Consider the following 21,836-nt stretch of genomic DNA (forward strand, 5'->3'; position numbering starts at 1 on the left):
CGAGTAGAAGAGGGGGCTGAGAACCCACCCCTGTGATGTGCCAGTGTTCAGGATAAGAGTATCATCCATCCTGACATTCTGGGTGCTCAGGATGTCCAGTAAACACATGCACTACTAACAGCCTAAGCTTAGGTATGTGAACTAGTTTGTGAGGGATAACTATATTTACAGCTGAGTTAAAACCCACAAACTGTGTAAGAGCTGTGTGGAGAGCTGTGATGACTGCATCCTATGTTTATCATTTTTCTTGATATGCAAACTGGTGTGAGTCGAGGTCAGCAGGTATGGCTGCCTTAATACGAACAAGGATGAGTCTCTCAAAGCATTTGTTTATAGTGGGGATTAGAGCAAGTGGGTGACAGTCAATGAGGCAGTTCATTTGACCTTTTCTTTGGACAAACCTTTTGGCTGTGGGTTTAGAAAAATGTCAGTTTCAGTCTTTCCAAGGACTTGTTTACACGATAATCTACACATTGGACAGGATCTAGACCACTGATTACCAGCAGGTCAGTTATTGGATCAACCCACTTACCCACTTTATGCTTCTTCTTTTCTGTTAGGACACTCCTCCGTTCCTAAGACATCTGTCTAGTGCGGTCTAAAGCTGTGATAAGATGAGCAGAAAAGGCCTGTAGGGGCCTTCAAAACTCCTCAAGACTCTGAGTGACTGCGCTGAATTGAGATCGATATCAGTGTAATACCTTTGGTTACCCCGGCAGAATCTTTTGAAGTGTAAAAAGACATAAAGGTTCTCAAATTAAAGATTCTCTACAAGTGTCACACCAAATCAGATTTTCAGAAGGGGGCTTTCTTGTCTGTCTCGATTATCTAGCGCTGAGCAGCATCTATTATTGAGGCAGACGGTCTCTTTTGAGCAACAAGCTTGAAAAATATTAACTGTCCTCCCCATTGTTGCGTGTCATAATTCCCCTTTCTGCAATTCATGTGGTAATAAGTATAACTGGTCACAGCACTTCAGCTCAGGAGCGGGATTGACAGCTCATTCATTCAAAAGACAGGGACATTGTGTGCAAGAGGAAGAGGGGGATGATGAGTCTGAAGATGTACACTTCACAGAAAAGGAAATGAAAAGTGGGTAAACATGAGAAAAGACATGAAAAGTACAGACAGAATATTGTTTCTGATGATGAAGTTTGGATTCATTAGATCGCACAGGAGGAAAAAAAGGTAGAAAAACAGAATTTATTCATCTAAATATAGAACATTTTAATGATTTGTAATTTTGTGTGTGTGGTTCGGTCCTGTTTGTGCTGTGTGCAGGCATAGAATAAATATTGTGAACCTTTATTAGCGTAAAACATGATAGATCCATGAGCAGCTCAACTTTGCCATTTCTTCTCTTTATTCTGGTCCTCTAAGATTTGTTAGCTTTTATTTCCCTGAAAAATATACTTCTACTACACACACAAACACACATATTAAAGTCTGTATTTGCCTCCTCCTTTCCTAAATCCTATTAGGAAAAGACACACACACACACACACACACACACAAACAACGATGGATTAATTCTACTAAAAAGTATTGTGTATGCTAAGCCTGCTGCAGCAAATCCTCTGTGCCACAGACCCCTGTTGTTGACAAGGTTGTTTTTTTTAGTTCACTTTAAAGGTACGTGCTTTTTATGACAATTTTGCATTTGCATATTTTCTCCAAGGAAATGAATTGTAGCTGATATACTCTTACAAATACTAGAGTGAGTCACACTATCGCAGTTGGTGACATGTTCCACTGTCTGTTTTAAGTAGTTCATGCGTACAGAATACTCAAGAACACCTAAATGTGCTAATCCACAGCTGAAAATAGTGCCCAGCAAACACACAGAGTTCTATCGTTTTTTTAGAGTTAAAAATAACTTCTAAGATAAAATCTAGTGGATGGAAAAAAACAAAGTAGAGAAGTTCAGACTTATTTGGCATTGCTGAGTTTAGCATCAACTGAGTGGTAAAAGAAAATGAACAAGAGCAGCTACTTTACTACCACTAACCTCTTTAAATGGATAACTGCAATAAGATGTAGGTCATTATATCAATAACAGGAGGAACATTTTCAAGTCAAATTTTGAAATTAGTTTAAATGTATAATTATAAGCTTGTAATGATTTTAGTCTTAAGGCTAATTAGGCTTAGAAATAATTAATTGTGATGATTTGTACCATAGACATGTATTTTAATGTTTTAAGTAATTAGTTCAGTTTATTATCCATTCAACAATCTGTATTTATCTCCATGTGCAGCTTACAGTTAATTATCACAGAGTGATAACGGGTCTAACTACATAAATATCTGCCTAATGGTTTTTATTTTGTCAGTTCTGTGTGCTGAAGAATAAAGAACCTATAAGCGTCATCGTTACCTGCACTGACTGCTAATGCTTGAAAGCCCTTGGATTGCAGCTTATTTTTACATGTAGGTGCTCTCACGCTAATGGAAAATTCACAGTGTGTGAAAAACATAAGCACGGTGCTCAGAGAATTCAGCCGCACATACACTAGATGACACGATCGTGCATTTGAGAATGACCTGAGTCTGAAGCATAGACTGTATATAAAAGAAAGACATGGCCACTGTACATTGGGACGACAGCTTTGGCCACTGACACCTTGGTGTTTGAAATTCAGATGCAACGGGCAAATGAATCTATGAAAAACTGACCAAGAGGAGCTTTATTGTGCTGCCTGACTTCTTCTTTTTGCAGTTAGAGGTGATGCGTCATACAGCTCATTTATAATAAATACAAGTTTCAAGCACTTGTACATTTGTACATGTTTCAGGCCTAAAAGCTACATGCTTCTTATAGAGACATCTTATGGTTTATTGATCAGATTGGTGGGGAAGAAGAGAAACATCTTTCCTAGTGTTTTTAACAAGAGCATGCCCTTTTCCAAAGGCTTTCCAATTGATTTTGCTTAACAACCCATCTGGCTCGCCATGGTTGTTATTAATACGTCGCTGGTTTGATGTTTTCATGGGATTTGTTTACAATTACAAAAATATAGACAGGTAACAAAGCTTATTCTCTAAAATCCCAACTTTTGTTGGAGGATACTTAAATATTAATGCTGGCAGACTTTTCAAAGAGCAGATTTTATTAACTGCTATGATATCAGCTTGCTATGATCAAAAGCTGAGGGAAGGTCATGCATGCATTTAATTTTGGCACATTTATTTTTGATTGTGTTGAAAGACCGCGTATAAGACATGATCTATATGTGCATAGATTATCAGCTGATGAAGGCTGTCCTCACACATGGCACACCTTTGTTTCCATAACAACAGGGTGCTAATATCAGCACCTTTAGATCGGCTTTTGGTGTTTGATCTCTCGACATTGGCTTTTTTATTAGATGTTGTCAGATGTGTTGTAATTAATTTGCAGTCACATCCTTCCTGTTTTATCGATGGCACTTTACTCAGTCACATTTACAGTATTCTGGTCGAAGATTATATTAGCATTATCATGCATTCACATACCAATGTTAAGGTTATGTAATGGTAATTTGGCGATGATTTGCTCAGTAGGTGTCATTTCAGTGCCAGGCACCCTGAGACTGCAGACAGCTCGGTGAAGACCTTTACAGGCATCAGGGATATAAAAAAACCAACTTTCTTATTAACATGACATAACATTTCTTATATTACCTCCTTCAGTGGAAGAACCAGAAAAAGTGAACATGACGGCTGAGAAGGATGTCGATGATGATGATGAAGACATTCCAGATCTCAGCAGTCTCAGACTGAATACAGAAAATGTGCACCTCTTCCTGGAACAGGCAAATGGTAAAAGCACATTTTAGTCTACGATGGCATCACTTCTGACAAAATCAGTCTCTGTCTTATTACGGATAATATTTTATCTTGTAGATGAGGAGTTGCCTCCAATTAAACATGGAAACCCGATCACAGACCGACGCAGTACCTTCCAGCCCCATTTGGCGCCTGTGGTGACTCCCAGACAGGTACAGCATGGAAATGAGCATAATAAAAAATGATATGCATAAAAAGATGGAGCTCCAACAGTGTACAGTTTGAATTTTGTGCCTCGTTTTTTTTTCATGAATGATGACTCCTCTCTGCAATCAACAATTCATACAAAATTCAACAGAAATACTTGATGAGGGATAATTTATATCTGAAACATCGTCTGGTGCCTTCCTGCATGCTAATCTCACTCTCTGAGTCTCTGGTAACATACCAGCTTATCTTAAAAGCTCCCACCTGCTGTGAATTGTCATTTGTATAAAAATATTTACGCAGACAGCTGTCCTCTTTAGAGGACATAAACCAAATAGACGAAGAACTGGACATCATTTCCGTAATTTTATATACTGATCTGGAAGTGACTGATTTCATTTATAGATATAAAGAAAAACAAATTGGGCACGTAATTAGTTTTTTTCAACTTCAGTATAGCCTATTTTTTGTTCTTCTAAATTGGTCAGTACTAAATGGCATAAAATAAAAAGGCTTTCATTGTCATTGCATTCAGGAGTGAGACTCCCGATTGGTGCATATGAGAAAATATGATATTAAAAAACATTAAGGACTCCATAAAACCACTTGCACACAATATAAAGCGCTAGAGCCAATGAAGTCCCAGAGTCAACAGAGTTCCCAGTCTGCAGTAACTATTGCACAAATCTAATCTGCTGTTCTACTGTTTCTGTGTACTGTGATTATCTGCAGTTGTGTCCTCTAGGGTCATTTGACCTGTATATATATATATATATATATATATATATATATATGTATCTTCATCCATAATGAAGTCACCCGTTGGTGAACCTGTTGTGCTGCTTTCACCCTTTGCATTTTGGTGTTATGGAAATGGATGTGACCAGTGACGGTGGATTTGACTGGGTAACTGAGGGACACTGTACATTCATATGGTGGCAGCTTGTGACTTTCAAGGTAGCCCTGCCTTAAAGCACACTCTGCTTTATCTGAAATTTTTAGACTAATGTGGACCATGATGTCTGAAATGTTGCATTTAAGAAGACTTGAGACTAGCGATTAACTCATTCGGACAGCATTTACAGAGGTCATCTATTAAATGGGTAATTTAAGCAATGACCCCCTTCGCCCCCTTCTGGTCATTAAAGGGAGTGCAGGTTTAAGGCACAATGCCGTCATCTTTCAGAGCTGAAAGCTACGTCTGTCTGTTACATACAGTGTGTTAACTGTTTTAGAGTAACTTCTGAAGTGTTGCTGTAGCCTTTGCCAGCACAGAAGACAACTGGCTAAATTTGGTAACTAACTCGAAGGTGACACGATGGTGACAGCACTACAAAAATGGAACAGGCAGGGGAGGCATGAATTTAAAGCCAATTTTTGTCACACTATAGTCAAGCCTCAGTTTTATTTTGAGCCTTTCAGTGTCTGTTTAATTAATACATGAGGGGATTTAGCTTCATAAACAGTTGACTAATGCTGCTTTGTGCATTAGTCAGCAGTGTTAGACAGCATGTTGACTTGACAAGTTGTCATCTGCACAAATACAGCATCATTTTTAGTCTGACCTTCTTTTGGACATCACTGCTGTTTTAGTATGCCTTCAGTCAGGATTTTAGCATGAAAGCAGGTTGCAGCTAGCACAGTGCTGAAAAGGAGATGCCTTGCTTCAGCACGAAAGTCAGTGTAAATGCATCTGAGAGTGACATTTCATTACTCCCCACATTATTTGTTACAGGTTAAAATGGTCCTGGAGAAGCTGTACGAAAACAAGAAGATTGCCAGTGCCACTCATAATATTTATGCATACAGGTTAGTAATGTTACATATCGCTTATATAGTTGCTAAAAAAATGTATAAACCCTTTGTAATGCTTGGATTTCTACACTGATTATTCAAAATGTGTGGTTTGCTCTTCATCTAAGGTGTAATTATAGACAAACACATTCACACTAAAGTAGTAACAGACAAGCAGTTACTGTTTGAGTGTGGGTTGGAAAAATAATGAACCACTGTGCTAAAGACTGCAAAGTCTCAAGTGTTCCAGTAGATGAGATAAGATTGGGAGTGTGATTTGTAGACTTGTCCTTCTCTAAATGTAAAGAATGATGATGTGATGTAAACCGTGCCTTAAACATGAATTTCTCTGAACCTTAGAAGTGACATTATAGAGAAAGCATTTCTACTGCCCTGTGAGTTTTATATTCCACAGTATGAAAAACTGCTGCTTTTCTTAGCAGTTGATCACAGCAGGAGCACAATATGGACTCCTATAAGAGGTGTAAAAGAAAGCAATTGTAACAGTAAAGCACCTTCTGTGCAAGAAAAATAGTGATTAAGAATTTTCTAAATAGAGGAAGACCACAAAAATGTTGGGAAATTCAGCAACAAGCTTATGATGAGCTTATGATGAAACAGACAAATAGAGCTAAATCAAAATAAAAGCTAGCCTTTTGAAAGAAAAAAACTAAATGAAATGACTTTGTGAACTTAGAAAAGCCTTAGTTTAAATATTTGTTAGCTGGGTAGCAAAGTTTTACTATAACTTGCCTTATTAGTGATCGATGAATGTGTTCATTAAGACTGAGATATCTACATGACTGTGAGCCAGCTGCTTTCAAATCCTTCTGTGTGTTTATTGTAATATCTTCACTGATTCTCCTCACACATAGCATCCGTACGATAATACTACACTAAAATTAAACATTTTCAAACAATACAAACTAAAGTGAAACAGGAAAATCTATTCTGGAAACCAGCTGAAACTAATCTGAACAAAAATGTCACGACGGAGTACCACAGCGTGGACCTGCTTTGCTATTTCAGGGCCTGCACGTCTTTCAATCACTGAATTTAAAATTGTATCAAGCAAATTTTTCTCTGACAATTGAATGGCAGCTTATGAAAGGTTGGCTGATTCAAAAAGGCAATTACCCAAACAGCTTCAATGGGAAAAGAATAAAATTCAAGCTTTTGGATGGCAAGTGAGGGTCCAACTTAAAAGCTGTAGCATGACTTGTCAGTTCAATCGAGACATCCCAGGTGTGGGTATAGAAATGTGAAATGAATCAGTTGTGATTAAAAGGACACTACAGGAAACATCTAATAAAGGGGGTTCAATCTAATAAATTAAATTAATATACATTATTTAGTTTAATATATAATGGATCTAATATAAATAAAGTATATATGTCTGTATGTGTTTACGCCCACAGTGGAGAACATGAGATAAATAAAGATTCAAGGCTCATCTGTCTTCCCCAAAGGGCTCATTGCTGCAATTAAAGGTCAAAAAAGCACCAGAGAAAATGACGGCTCCTGACACTACTGTGCATAATGTGAAAAGATGTGTGTATGTGTGTGTGGCCTTTCTCAGTGTGTGTTTGTGTTTGTGTTTTCTCAGGCATTGTCTGTTTGTGAGATGTGTGGTGTTTTTTTTTGTTTTTTTTTAAGTGTCGTCTAATGAGGTCGATGTTGCGTCGTTGGTGCGCTGCCTGGGTGGTCATTACTCACGGGGAGGATATTGTGACATTTAGACCACTGAAAAAAATGTTCCGGTGAAGAGGCTTTAAGTGTCACAATGTCACACTAACCACAACGTCTTAATGCTCTCCCGCCTAAAGCCAAGCTGTTGTGATTCTGTCTGTTGTAGGATTTACTGCGAGGACAAGCACAGCTTCCTGCAGGACTGTGAAGATGACGGCGAGACAGCCGCGGGGGGGAGATTGCTCCATTTACTGCAGGTTATCATTTAATTTAAAAAATGCCGGCTTTGGGCCAATAGATAATTCTTTCAGCTTCATACCAAAACTGCATGTTATGTTTGTTAAAAAGGTAAAAATCCCCAAAGAACTAGTCAGTTAGCCAAAGCCGAATGCACAAAAGCGTCCGGCCCAGTAATGGCAGCCACATTGTTAAATCTGCTGGCTGCCTTGAGCTTTCCTTTGGCTTTTGCATTGCTTAATTGGAGTCTGTGCTGCCCTGTTTATTTTCACAGTATGCATAATTTAGTTTATTTCTAAAGGACACTGACAGTTGTGTCCGATCTACATAGCCGTGCATATAGCTGAAGCTAATACCCAACACCAGTCCCTTGATGGGCATTAATGATTCAAGCAGTCAAAATTACGTGCTACCCCTTACAGTTTTATGGAAACTGCTGTGATTTTGCAATTAAGATTGTTATCAGTAAGGCACATTCCCACAATATCAACCTAAATGTTTTTCAAATGTAATGCACGCACTTGTAGACATATAGTATGGTAGTGGTGATAACCACCACTTATTAATATCATATTTTGCAGCATAAATTGGAAACTTGACACTTTTTTTGTATTTACTGGCATTCAAAATAAGTTACTCTTAATGAGGGTAGCTGTTGTGACAGTTTTGACAGTTTATGTCACACCACCAAAACAGATTAGGCCTTTTTGTTGAAAATTATAACATGTCACAGCGGGAAAGGGATAAGTGCGAATAATATAAATAAAAAACACGGTCGAGTTACATTTGTCTTCTCCAGTTCCAAGGTCCTGGTATTGTAACCTATATCCTCTGTATCAGTAAACAATGGGGGCATTTTTGGGTGAGGTGTTCTGAATATAAAGAGAGATTTGGTGTCATTAAGTAGTTTGAGGGTATTTTAATGTATTTTATGATTCTTTTTTTTTCAGATTTATTTATATAGTGCCAAAACATAATCTTAATTTTCACGACACACCTTATATTGTAAGGTAGACAATGCTACAACCTTGCTAGGAGAAGCTGACTGATCCAGCGATCCAGTACGAGTGGCACTTTAAATTGGTGTGGAGGAAAAAAAGACTCCCTTTTAACAGGCAGAGATCTCTGGCAGAAGGTGGGTAAGGCATCTGCAGTGACCAGTTGGGTGGTGAGAGAAAGAGAAGAGAACAAAGAGGAGCACAGAGAGACCGTGATCAACAAACAGAAAAAAAAACACACATCAGAGAGATTAGTTAATGACATGCAGTAGAGCCATCAACAGTGAATGCATGTGTAAACGAGTTGGTCAGTGCATTGTGGTAGATTCCTTAGCAGACTGGGAACATCGCAGGATATTTGACTTTAACCTAAACTGTGAAATTAGCCTAATGAATGAAGGTTCTACATCTATTTCTGCTTCTCATAACAGCAAGTAAGCCGGCACTCCTGAAAGCAGAGAGCTTTATTTTCATATTATAAGGCATTTTGAGGTATAATGGAGGTTAGCATCATAAACAGTACTGTTTGTACTTTGTCAGAGAGCTTTTAGGACACACTGACATATATATCATAGCCGCGAATCCTCAAAGTAACAATTTTCAGCATCATTCTGAAACAGGATGCTCCTAATTTTAATGATAATGTTTTTTTAATGCCTTTCAGCTTAATGGACAATAAGGATTATAGAAATGTCACAGCTTATTGAGCATGCTAGTCTCTCTTGTTGGTATAAACATTTTTATACCAACAAGAGAGACTAGCATGCTCAATAAGACTGAATGCTAGGCCTTATTTTAAATTCTGTAGCAGTTTCTTATAGCACACCTGCCATTTTTTACTGAAATTACTTCATTTATACTTTTAATAGCACTTTTTCTAACACCTTTTCAGTCCTACCATTCAAAGTGCCTTATACTGTGAGCGTTTAATATAAGTATAATCTGTACTCCTATCACATACACAAACAAACAGTAATGTATCAAGGGCATTGGCATTCAGGACACTGACATTCAGAATGGAGGAGCCCAGGATCGAACCACTGACCTTCCAGTTATGGACTTAAACCACAGCCAACTGTATAGAGAGGAAGAAGTATTAATTCAGTTTTATGAAAAGCAACCCTTCTAATAGATTAAGTAAGCAATCTACTGACGATGTCACATAAAGCTTTAAGATGATGTATTCAAAACTCCAGTGAAAATCAATTCAGGACGTTCATAAAATTCAGACTAATGTCCATAACAGAGCGTCAAAACTGCGTCTCTTTTAAATTAGACAGGCTATCTAATGAATTTCTTTGAGCCTGTCAGGGTTGATTTTGAGACACTGAGATGATGTGATGTGGAAATACTGAAGCTGCCGGTCCCTAAGGCAGAGCCGAACATCGATTCAGAGAAGTGTACTTGCTGAGAAAACCAGAACTGAGATTGTTCTTTATGTTTTGTGTGGGGATGTGGCTGCAGTAGTATAAACCACGCTTCTAATGTTTAAATAGTGTTTAGGTTTCCTCCACTGGGAGCTGTGGTCCCACTATAATAATTTCACACAGTCATTAATCCTTTTATTTCAAATATCAAAGAAGCCCTTGTCACTGGGTTTTACTGTCAGATGGCCCTATGATTCACACACACACACACCCACATCACACTAAAATGTGTTATTGTCCACACAGTTTTTGTTTCCCTGTAACGTTGAATGAAAGCCAGTAAAAGGTTTGTGACCAAACAAAAAGTTTCCTATAACACAAAGCTCAGCAGTGACTTGTAGTAGTTGTGTCATTACTCATTACTCATTACTCCTAGGTGCTGCGTCGTGTCAGAGCTCTTCCAGATGAAATCCATGACTCGTGTCAAAGTTCATTTTCATTCATAGGATGACAGCAGTCGACTCTGCCAGTGTGGCCCTGTTAGAGAGATAAATCACTGTGAAATGGTGCATTGGATTATTGGTGTGGATATGTCAGAAGCTGAGATCTGCTACACTGAATTCCGATGAATCAAGCGCTCATATGTTCGCTTTAAAAACTTCAGTCTTTGCTTTAAATTATCTTTTAAATGCCAAAAGAATTCAAAGAAAATCTAATTTACCTGCATCTGTGTTATTATATGTTCTATATTTGCTATCAAGGAAGCGCATTAAGCTTTATTTCTTCTATTCCAAAGCTTTCTCGACACCAACAGAGTGTAGCTATAATCAATATAATAATCTATATATTTATATTGAAAATAAGCAAGAGAATAATGTGAATGATACAAGAGTGCTTCATAGTGACAGATCCAATTTTACAAGGGAGGAAAGAAGTGCTATGTGGCTCTGGAGGCTGATCTGATACAAAGTGATGTATGAATGGGGGTGAATGAGACTTGCTGTGCAAAGTGCTCTGTGTGCTCACGTAGTAGAAAAGCACTAGGTAAGAACCAATCCATTAACTATGATGCTGGATATTACGAGGTGCAAGTAAAAGCTAAGCTGCAGAGGAAATATTTTTTTTAGAGTGGAAAAAAAGATCATTCTTCAGTTAGGGAAAATGGTTGCTTCACTGCATAGAAATACCAGAATAAAGGAACTTGTTTTTTATGCACATTGAAAAATTAGCAGCTCTGTAATTCTTATTATTGCTCAGTGGAGCATATTAGCAACTTTAGGCTCACTGTTGTAGTTTGTACTTGGGGTCTTTTACATGCATGAGCTATAAAAACAGATTGGTCCCTTCTCCCGTCTCAGCATTAAATGGTAGCAGACACACTGAGCAACTGGCTGCTGATCCTCGGATGATTAGGCAACATTTAGCAGGTTAAGATGGTAGAAATGAAATACAGTGTAAATTGCTAATGTTTGCTAACAAGATCACCAAATTAAGTTCCATATCAGCCACAATATGTTACAGTTTTTATTAATTTTGACCTTTTAAAACGAACTTATTTATACATTTGGGACATTTAAGGTATCTTGCACTGTTGACTTACAGCGACATGGTTCTGAGTTAGAGCCTTGGCCAAGCGCAGGGGCAGCTTTAAAGCTCCTCTTCAGTTTCTTTTATCCAAACAATGCTAGGCTAATTTTGCTGTCACTGTGTCCTTGACCAACGACTGGCTCACATCAGAGAGTAGTCTCCATGCGCTGCATGGAAGCCACCCACTGCTTCTAATATTCCTAATAGTAAATGGGGAGAATGATAAAGGAAAATCAGTGCTTTTAATCCTAAAACCAGATCGATTCAAGCTATCAGCCTCCTCCTTTTATAAATTTCTTTTCTAACTCGCAGGCATGAAAGCAGATTTAAGAAATCAGGTAAATTCCTGTAGCTGTCTGACCTGTAACTGGATCTGCTGTCCTCCATCTTTCTGAGCAACATAGTGATTAATCTTCTACCCGCAACACTCTCAGCATAGTGAGCAATTTACATGAAGAGCTTTTCCCAAATCTATTTTCCTCTAATCTCATTCCTCTTCATGAGGCTTTCTTCCCATTTCCTCATTTAGATGTGTGAACGCTCACAGTGAATGTGGAAGTGTGTGGCGATGAACAAAAGTGGGATCTTATTGATAGAGCTGGCAGTCAGATGTGGATGAGTCCCTTCAAATGACAGATTGCTTTTTGTGCGTGTGGCAGTGCAAAGTAAAGTTCTCCACTTTATTTTAAGACCGCTGTCTGATGTTTTGGGAAATATGCCTTTTGCCATTTACTGGGAATTTCATTAATCTCAATTTAATCTTTGTGCGCTCAGAACTTAAGAGTTGCAGAACTTGAAGAGGAACATGGGGAAACAGTCTCAATTAAAAAGAAAAACAATCTTAGGGCTTTTCCTGTTTTATATATTTACACATTTGTTATATTGCACACATCCGGTTCAAAAGTCATCACATTAAGACATAGCCATATATCAATACGTGACACACATCTTATTTGCAAACAAACTTTAGAGATATGAGAGCGCACCTTTGACGTTTCTGGCTGCTTCTGTAAAGCTGCAGTAGCATTTTTTTTTTCTTTTTCCATCTGGAGGTATCAAGATGACAAACTGTAAACATAAAACTGTTATTAGACTGGTAGAGAGAGAACAATTAAATATTGAACTTACTGAATAAGGCTAATATTCACTCTTTTTTATGGGGTTTTAGTTTTTGGCAAATCCCGAGGGGAACAATGCACTTGTTGGCTGCCAAGAACTTCACACATTTGCCACATTCATGTCTGCAGTTTGGTACTGGTTCAAGGCAGGTAGCGCTGCAAAAAGCTACCTGCTGCAGCTGGACTTGACAGTTTTTGACAGGAAAATCAAAGCAATGATGTAAAAGGTGCCAAAATGCTTTTTATAGTTGAGCGTTCCAGCACAGCAGGGTGATAATTATCCATATGTTCATTGCAGGGTGCAATGCCATTCATGTAGATGTAGACAGTTGATTTATTGTTACTTTTTCTGAATGGTCTTTTAAACGTTTCTATTGTTATGGTATTTTATTGCTTAGAAAACTGTATTATTTCAGTTTTTTGAGATGATATTTAGTTTTATTGTGGTTTTTATTTCATTTGTGTTTGAGTAGAATATTTCAATTATGTGATTTAATGAATTAATTGAACATCAAGCCCTTCTGTTTCTGTCCTAATGTAAGTTAACTGTGTCCTTAAACCACATATTGAACACACGAAATTGAACGTAAAATAAATCTCTAACTCTAAGAAATTACACCACAAATACATACATTTTAGATTTATAGGTTATTGGCTTTAGACTGGAAGCTTAGTCAGATGCATTTCATGAAGATTCATCTGTTTATTATAAATCAAATATAGTGTAAAATATATCTGATGCAGTTTGAAAATAGCTGTCAAAGCTCTCAGCCAGCTCATTTTACACGTTTATTTCTCACAACAGATCCTGGACGTGCGTAATGTCATGGTGGTCGTGTCTAGGTGGTTCGGGGGCATTTTGTTAGGTCCTGATCGCTTCAAACACATCAACAACTGTGCTCGTAACATCCTGGTGGAGGAGGGATACACTGCCTCTACGGTGAGACACACTCTGAGCCTTTTACACATTGCTCTGTCATCTTCTGCTGACACATCATCAGTCAAATTTGACTTTGCTGCCAGTTTTCTGATGCAGGAGACCACCTGGTTTCTTGTAGTTTAATTGACTTACCACCCAGTGTTCCTCCAATTATCTGGAAACAGAGAGATTGACTGCAGGCGAGGTTTTGCCTTTCTGGCATCCAAAGCAGAGTCAGAATGCCAAGGTTGTACTGTTACACAGTATAGTTACAGTGAGACATCAGTTTATTACAAAGTGTCTGGTTGCAACATGTTCTGGAGATCAAACACGCTTTCACCGGCCTGAAGTTAGGTCCAGTCTGCTTTGAAGCCGCCTTTGTGTTCTCCAAAGTTATTCCATTGATACATGATTGACCTTTGAGTGGCTGAAACAGATAGATTAAAGGTACTGCAAACCTACATTTTTAAAAGTTTGTCCTTCTTCCAAACCCCATCAACTCACTGTAAAAATCAGCACTTTATTTTATTCCCTTCCTGACTGCAGGAGTCCCAGTTCCCGCTGGATGTAAAAGCCAGACTCTGTGACAACTTATTAGAATTTGCTGCCTGTGGAAGGAGAACTTAACACCTCAATTTAAGATGATTAGATTGGATTGAAAACAAACACTTTATTTTTAGAACATGTGAAGTATGACTCAAAACTATTTTTTATGACATTCAAATAACTTAAGTCATTCAAACCTAATAAAAATCTAGAACAAGGGTCCTCCCACAGGCCAGTGTCAGAATTCATGAAAACTATACCGCTTTGTACTGTACTTCATTCGACCATTTCTATAGTAAGACACAGGAGTGGAGCATTGTAGACATTTGTCCATACATACTAAGCTTTTTTAATATTTCCAGATTTGGCTGGTGTGACGAAATATAAGTCATCTTACTTACAGTTAAAAAAACAATAAAAATGACTTTTATCTACATAAACCACCACAATTTTAATGGGCAAATTGCAAATATAATTAAAATTAACACTTGCACTTTGAAACATAAAAGTAATGTCATACCATACATTTTTTAACACTAGTAATACACTACTGCTTTCAAACTGTGCCCTCTGAAACTCAAGCACTGAGTGCTTGAGTTTCAGTTGAGATCAACCTGATCATTGTTCAGGTTGATCTCAACAGAGATCAACCTGAACAATGATCTCTGTTCAGGTTGTACTGTGCTGCTAAACAGATACATTAAACCCAATAATGTATCTATTAGGCAGCACCAACTTGACACTCAGTTACCAAAGCTTTGAGGATATAAGGGAGGGACATGAATGCATTTAAGGAGGTTTCATCCTTGTTTTTAAAATTGGCTCTGTTTAAATTGAATTAAAAAAAAGAATATCAGCTTGAGTTTAACATTGTAGCCTCCTCAACATTGCGTACTGAGGTGTATTTGTGATTACCTCATGAGCTCATATATGACATTCTTATTTTTCACTGTGCATGAGTATTATTCAATCAGAATCAGAATCTGAATATTTTATTAATCCCGAAGGAAATTATAGGTTACAGCAGGCAGCACGCTAATGGCGCATGCGCACTTACAAAGAAACCTTCTGACCAAACTTTACACAAACATCACAGTAGGAAGGCATGTCAGAGAGGTAGGCTGATAGGAAAAAACAACAAAAATACACAACATGAGGTGAGAGGAGGAGAAAAAAAAAAAACTCCACTCAGACTGAGCACCTATTGGGAGAACAGTTTGAGAACAGAAAAAATACCCCAGCACAAAAAGCACATGACTGTCAATAGACCATAGAAACACAAGACACGCAACAGGGGTGGGTACAGGTAAGCAAGAGCTGGTTTAGACAGCGCATCCGGTCCTCCAGCATGTCTGCGCTGATCCAGTCGACCCGCCATCTGCCCCGGGAGGGAACAAGCATCGAAGGCAATTTTATCGATCAATTTTATCATCAGTTTTAAATTTTGGCATGCTGATTCGCAGTAAGTCTAACTGATGCTGATGGAAATCTATCGGGGTGTAATTTTCTAAGCCTAAATTTGACCTGATGGTAGTGGTGGAGGATTACATTTTAGACTTCATGGTACTTTCCAGTGATGTGCAAAAGTATTGAGCCTTCTTTATGTTTTGAAGCCAGAGTTTTCTGTAAGTAAATAGTTTTAAGGCTTCCTGAGGTTTTTGAAAGTTTTCTTTTGAGTTTGACTGCTTTCACTCATTTTTAGTCCACTCCTTGTGCCTGACCATTTGTTTTTAGTTTCACCTACCTATGATTTGTTCAAACATAAAAGAGACACCAGTTTAAAGAGCGTTTACATATAACAGAAAACCAATTTTAAATTATATCTTTAGGTGGTTTGTTACTAGCAGCCTAGTAACAAGAATACTGTGTGTGTGTGGGGTCAGAGTATGACCCCATAAATGACCTAAATGGCATCTTTCTGCTCCTGTAAAAAGAAACACACATAGATTCATCTGCACCTTTGTCAGGTGGGGGTTAACTTCGCACAGTCGTGTTACATCAGTAAAGTCTTGTCAGCTTTTGTCAGCGTTTACCAATCAGGTTTTTTTTCTCTTTCACTCATTCATTCATTCGTGCATTCATTCTTTCTTTGCTGATAGTGGAACCTATCGTCGCATTTTGTTTCCACTCTCAGCAAAATGACGTCATTCCAAAAAGAAAAAGAAGAACTTTAGATCGGATTACCTCGCTGAATCCTTTTTGGACAGGAACTTACTTTCTAATTGTCCCAGATAAGTGACTTTCTCCTGAGCCCATTTTAATGTGGAGAAACCTACATGTAACAATTCTCTTGACGACGTGTCGTACAGCGCTTCCTGTTCTGTGCAGATCTGCTCAAACAGAGATTATCGAACAAAACTGTCAGTGCACGGTGAAAGTAACAAAACACAAAACCTTTTTCCTATGATTATTTTTCATCTACAATGTAAATTTTGTCTCTTTTGTACTCTTTTTTTTTTTTTCAATAGCTGGTGACCTGCAGAATCACTGCTCTCACAATCAGAGGCAATTACTTTTACACAGCACACAAAAACACTGTGACGTCAGACACATTGACACTCACTTTTTTCATCTGCGTAAATAAATCATTTGGCCAATGGCATGTGCCATGGTGATCCATAAATATGATCACAAGTTTATTTAATTATTTTCAACCCAACAAAACAAATAAACAAAAACATGATGCTGATGCTATGAACACTCTACACACATGAGTCAAGATGCAGGAAAACTGCTCACGGAAACTCTGCACACTCCAGTTATCACAGTTATCATAGTTCTGTTTCCCTCTCTTTGAAGAGTTCTCAGCCAGCTCTCGATCTGATAATGTGTAGCTTGCTCATCAGCTCAGAAGAGACCGCAACGCAACCTCACACAGTGGTTGCGTGCTTTGCAGTGGCAAAGACTTGCACTTTCATATTCAATTCAGCTTCTCCAGCAAGTAGTTTTCAGCTGCTTCATACAGGGTTCAGCATATTAGTCGTTTTCATAGGTGTGCTCTATATCTCAACGATGGCTCATAATAAGACGACAGTCTTTCAAACAGGTCAAATGTCTCTATGCACGTAATTTTTTAAAATATTTACCTATATCACTTCATCTCATATGTCATTGTACTTAATTTGAGCAACCCTAAGCTAAATGCAGATTACTTTTAACAACTGACACAGACGTACACAAACAACACAAATAGGCCTATAACTTTCCCCAGCCTGCGTGAACCCGCACGGCCGTTGAGCTCCTGGACTCGCGTGTACCCACGCAGTCACTGAGATGCACCTGCCTGCGTGAAACCTCACGGCATAGGCGTCGCTCTCTTTTATTTATAAGCCTGCGATTAACCGCACGGCTCAGGTCCGCGTGAAACCCGCGCGACCGTGCTCGCGTGAACCCGCGCAACTACAGCGCTCTTCTTTGTACAGTACTGGTGTTGCTCTTGCATTAATCTCGAATCCCGTCAATCACCATCCAGCGAGGAGAAAAAACAGACAGCTAATCCACCGGCCCGATGACGAATTCTCACGTCTCGGGACTTTACTACAGGAACTTCTATACGTCCTGGCTGACGTCTTTCGGCTTGTCTCTTTTTCCCCTCAGGGAATGTCAATTCTAGGGATCCGGCTCCGAAGGACCAATTAATGTTGGGTCTGTCTAGCACAGGCCCACCGCTGGAACGAGACAATTTAAAAACACAGCAAAAGCATTGAACACCAAGTAGGCAAAGTTCTTTGTGTTACTCATGCATGAGGGAGACCTGCCTGGAGCCAAGTGTCGTTCCACCACTTGACCTCCGTCAGACTCTCAGCCAGGTTCCTCATAGCACTCCTTTTATTGTGGTTACATGAATATGCATAGGGTCATTAACATATAAGATCTTACATAGGTATACATGTGAACAAAGAATACTCTGTGTGTGTGTGTGTGTGTGTGTGTGTGTGTGTGGGGGGGGGGGGGGGGGGGGGGTCAGAGTATGACCCCATAAATGACTTCCCTGAACCTATTGGTCTGGAAAGTCCAGCAGTTTATCTAAACAAAAGGCACTTAGACTAAAACAGATATTGCTACGTTAATCCTACCGTAAAACAATAAAACAAGGTACGACCTCTTCCCATGCTCCCAGGATTAGAATGCGCACCAAGCCTTTGCAGACTATTAAGGATCACACATCCTATCACTACACAATCGATTATACACCTCTACCAATCTAAAACTAATTATAAAACTCTAAGCATATATAAGTAGATATTTCTAAGTATAAATGACAATCAACATTACAAAACCTAACACAGCCTGTCACAAAACCACATATTTTTCCAGTTTCTTTAACTGAATCTATAAAAACAAATGCCATAATTAACAAAGACAGTGATTCCCAAAGAGCTGTTAGCCTGATAATTCTTTGGGAATCACTTGGCATGGTGTGCTGTGTGTCCTCAGAAAATTGAAGAAAACTGGAGGATAAAAGTGGCAGGCCTAAAAAAAGATTTTTTTTTTTTTTTTTTTTAAATCAGATGAGCAGCATCTGAAAGCCATTACGAAATAGGAAGAAATCCAGCAAAGACTTGACACAGGGCCTGAGAGATGCTTTGCTGAAGTCTCATCATCGATAGGGTGGCTAACAAGAAATTATTCTTAGGAAACAGGAAGAAAAAGCTGAGGTTCACCAAATTATAGAAGAACTCGACTGAACATCAGTGGCAACAAATTTTGTACATGTTTAAATCACTGTACCCATTTTGCATTTTCCTAGCAAAATGTAAAGAAATGAGGTCCGATTTTTGCACAACACTATATTTCACTAAATATGGAGAAATTTCACAAATGTCCCCTTGGCGGTAGGAGGGATTGTTTAAGTCAGATTCATCTCAAAGACATGATGAATTTAAAAAAAAAATGTCACATTAACCTCAGAGTAGCCGGTTATTTTCTGTGCCGTGTGTTCACCGGACACCGGAAAGCAATAAAGAGAGAAAACGAGGAGGTTTTCTCAGCTACAGCCTCATAACGTCCCTTAAACTGATAACTATTAAGAATTTCCTGAGTCAAGCTTTAATGATGGGTTGATGTGTATGTAAAAAATAAATGTAAAAAACAGACTTATTTAATTTTGTCTATGAAGAAATGTTGGTGGAAATCTGGAACTTTTTATTCTTTGAGGAGGAAACAGTCAGTCCCTGAAATCAGTGTCCCAGGGCTCCTTCTTAACAGTGTACAGCCTTTACAAAAGTCAGCATACTTACGCAACAAACAATGAGACTATATCGAATGGGAGAAAATCATTTTTGGTAAGGTGAGTGAGATCAGTTTTGCAAAAGCTAAATCCAAAATTGCATAAAGTCTCTGAATACCTGGATAGGATTTGATTTATAAGAAAAAGAGACTACAGTTTAGAGGGGGGGGGGGGGGGGGGGGGAAGAGCTGAATCAGTCTCACACCTGAGGAGGAACAGGTCACTGCCGGTTACTTTGCAGTATATGAGTCACTTATTAAAAATGGTATCAAAGCAATTTCCTGCTGTATAAAGCTCTGCGCCAATATGAAAAACAAACTCAGACAAAATTGATGCATCAAGACAGACTCGGTGAACATTTGTTCACCCTGTACTATGTAACAGAGTTCTCTACAAGTTGGCAGTCTGGATTGCCAGACTAATAATTAGCAGAGGATGTTTCCTAAAAGTACTTAGGATGGCAATGTTTTGTTTGATGCAATTACAGGAATACATTAAAACAGCATGGTGCATGTCAATCAGTACATTGCAATTTGCACATTTGCAAACACAGTGGGAGTTTTAGGCAAAAGAGTTTATCATGAGCTGTAAAGAAGCACTCAGATATTAAGCACGGAAAAAGCTCTGGCATTAAATAGAGTGCTAATGTTACACAATCATTCTTTCTCTAATCCTCCCCTCTTGGTTCACAGGATGAGGCCAACAAATCAGGACTAAAGACCAAAAGGCCAAAAGGCAAGAAGACAAAGTGAATTTCAGAAGAAAACTGAAGACCTTTTTTCAAGCACCGGTTCAGTATTTGATGTCGAATTCAACGAAAGGCTTGTTTTTATAAAATTGAGGTGCGTCTTAGAAGACAAATGGTTTCTATCGATTTAGTTTTCATTCAAGGTCATGAAATATCACCTGGGATTTCAAAATGACATCTCAGATGACTGCTTTTACTGTGGAATGTATATTTTTATATTTAGTTTAAGAAGCCTTGAAATAAAATGTGTACAGTTCAAATTTCATTAAAACAAATTATGGGGATTTGTGCAATGATCATGACTTTGAATGTACGCCACATCTGAAGATTGTTGATCCACGTCTGAAGAATACACCAGTATTTTTAAATCCTCGAATTACTAATTTTTTTTCTTTTCTGCATGCACTCCCAGTATTTTTTAAATTGTAAGGCTCCATCATGATGGAGATACAGTAACGAGGTTGTCCCTGCAAGCCTTAATTCATTTCCCAGTTGAATCTGCATCTCAATAGCAGTATTTCACAAATCATTTCATCGTTTCCAAGAAATGCGATCATACATCACTTACATACATTACGTCCATTTTCCCCAGTGCATTTGGCACACACTTCTAGCCTGTTAAACAGACATCCTTTTCACATTTTGAATGTCTTTCAGAGCATTTACCACTCATTCCCTCCTGTGAGATTTTGTCTCACCTCACCTTTTTGTGTCACTCGATCTCTGGAAAGACATTCTGCATATTAATGCTTTGAAGTGGGTTTTAAGCATCAAAGGACCACTATCTAAATATATCCAAGTCTCATATAGGCACTTCTTAATTTGGTTCCACCAGCAGAACCTGACTATTATGATGCAAAAAAAAGAAGTTTATTATCTGCGCTCATTATCTTCAGAAAATATAACTGATAGCATACAAATGTAGAGAGATATTTTGATTGAATGAAAGCACAAATGATAACGCAAATGGAAGATTTTAGGAAAATTTCCTCCAAGTCTGTTTACAAAGCCGCCTGCTCATTTCAGCCATTAGAAATAATTACAGCTAATTCACTTAGCAGAGAGTTGTTTCTCCCTGACAAGCTGTCATCACGCTGAACCCAATCATCTCAGCCCTTAATCATGTTTTTCAGGGGCTTGCAAAGAACTCAATTTCATACTCAAGGCTGAGGAGAATAATTAGAGCGCTTGGTTTCAAATTTCATCTGCACAGTCCGTACCGATACTGCCACGCAAGCCTTCTTTAGGTCATTGTTTCAGTAACTGCCCAAGAACATTCAGTGCAGATCTTATATTTTTGCACACTGTCACGTTATGTTTCAAGCTGAGGTTGTATAATGAATCTGGTTTGTCTGAAGTGGTCGGACAAAAGTATTCACCATTGAGGAATTGCAGCCATTTTTGGTACATTTTTAGGGACTCAAATCTTATTGGATAAGTCATTCTAGGTCTGGGGTATTTCTTTATGAACTGAGCTTGGCAAAAGATTTGAAGTGGAGCATTTGGAAGCTGTGAACATACAACAGACAGATGAGTAGACTTGTAGTCAAGACCGCCTAATCCGAGACCAAGACAAGACCAAGACCAGAGGGTATCGAGACCAAGACAAGACCAAGACCAGAGGGTATC

At 38.5% G+C, this 21,836-nt stretch overlaps 1 protein-coding gene across 1 annotated transcript in view; it reads left to right on the forward strand.

Annotated features, from left to right (window-relative positions):
- impact (impact RWD domain protein) overlaps positions 1–21,836 on the forward strand; it is a 32,663-nt gene extending 10,827 nt beyond the window's left edge. The window contains exons 6-11 of the mRNA XM_085150694.1: positions 3,672–3,800; positions 3,885–3,979; positions 5,710–5,783; positions 7,624–7,714; positions 13,570–13,704; positions 20,152–21,836. Coding sequence (XP_085006820.1) covers positions 3,672–3,800; positions 3,885–3,979; positions 5,710–5,783; positions 7,624–7,714; positions 13,570–13,704; positions 20,152–20,211 — 584 coding nt within the window. The 3' untranslated portion in view covers positions 20,212–21,836. The remainder of the gene's footprint in view (positions 1–3,671; positions 3,801–3,884; positions 3,980–5,709; positions 5,784–7,623; positions 7,715–13,569; positions 13,705–20,151) is intronic.

The sequence above is a fragment of the Neolamprologus multifasciatus genome, chromosome 23 (genome assembly GCF_963576455.1).
Source record: "Neolamprologus multifasciatus chromosome 23, fNeoMul1.2, whole genome shotgun sequence".
NCBI classification, from domain to species: domain Eukaryota; kingdom Metazoa; phylum Chordata; class Actinopteri; order Cichliformes; family Cichlidae; genus Neolamprologus; species Neolamprologus multifasciatus.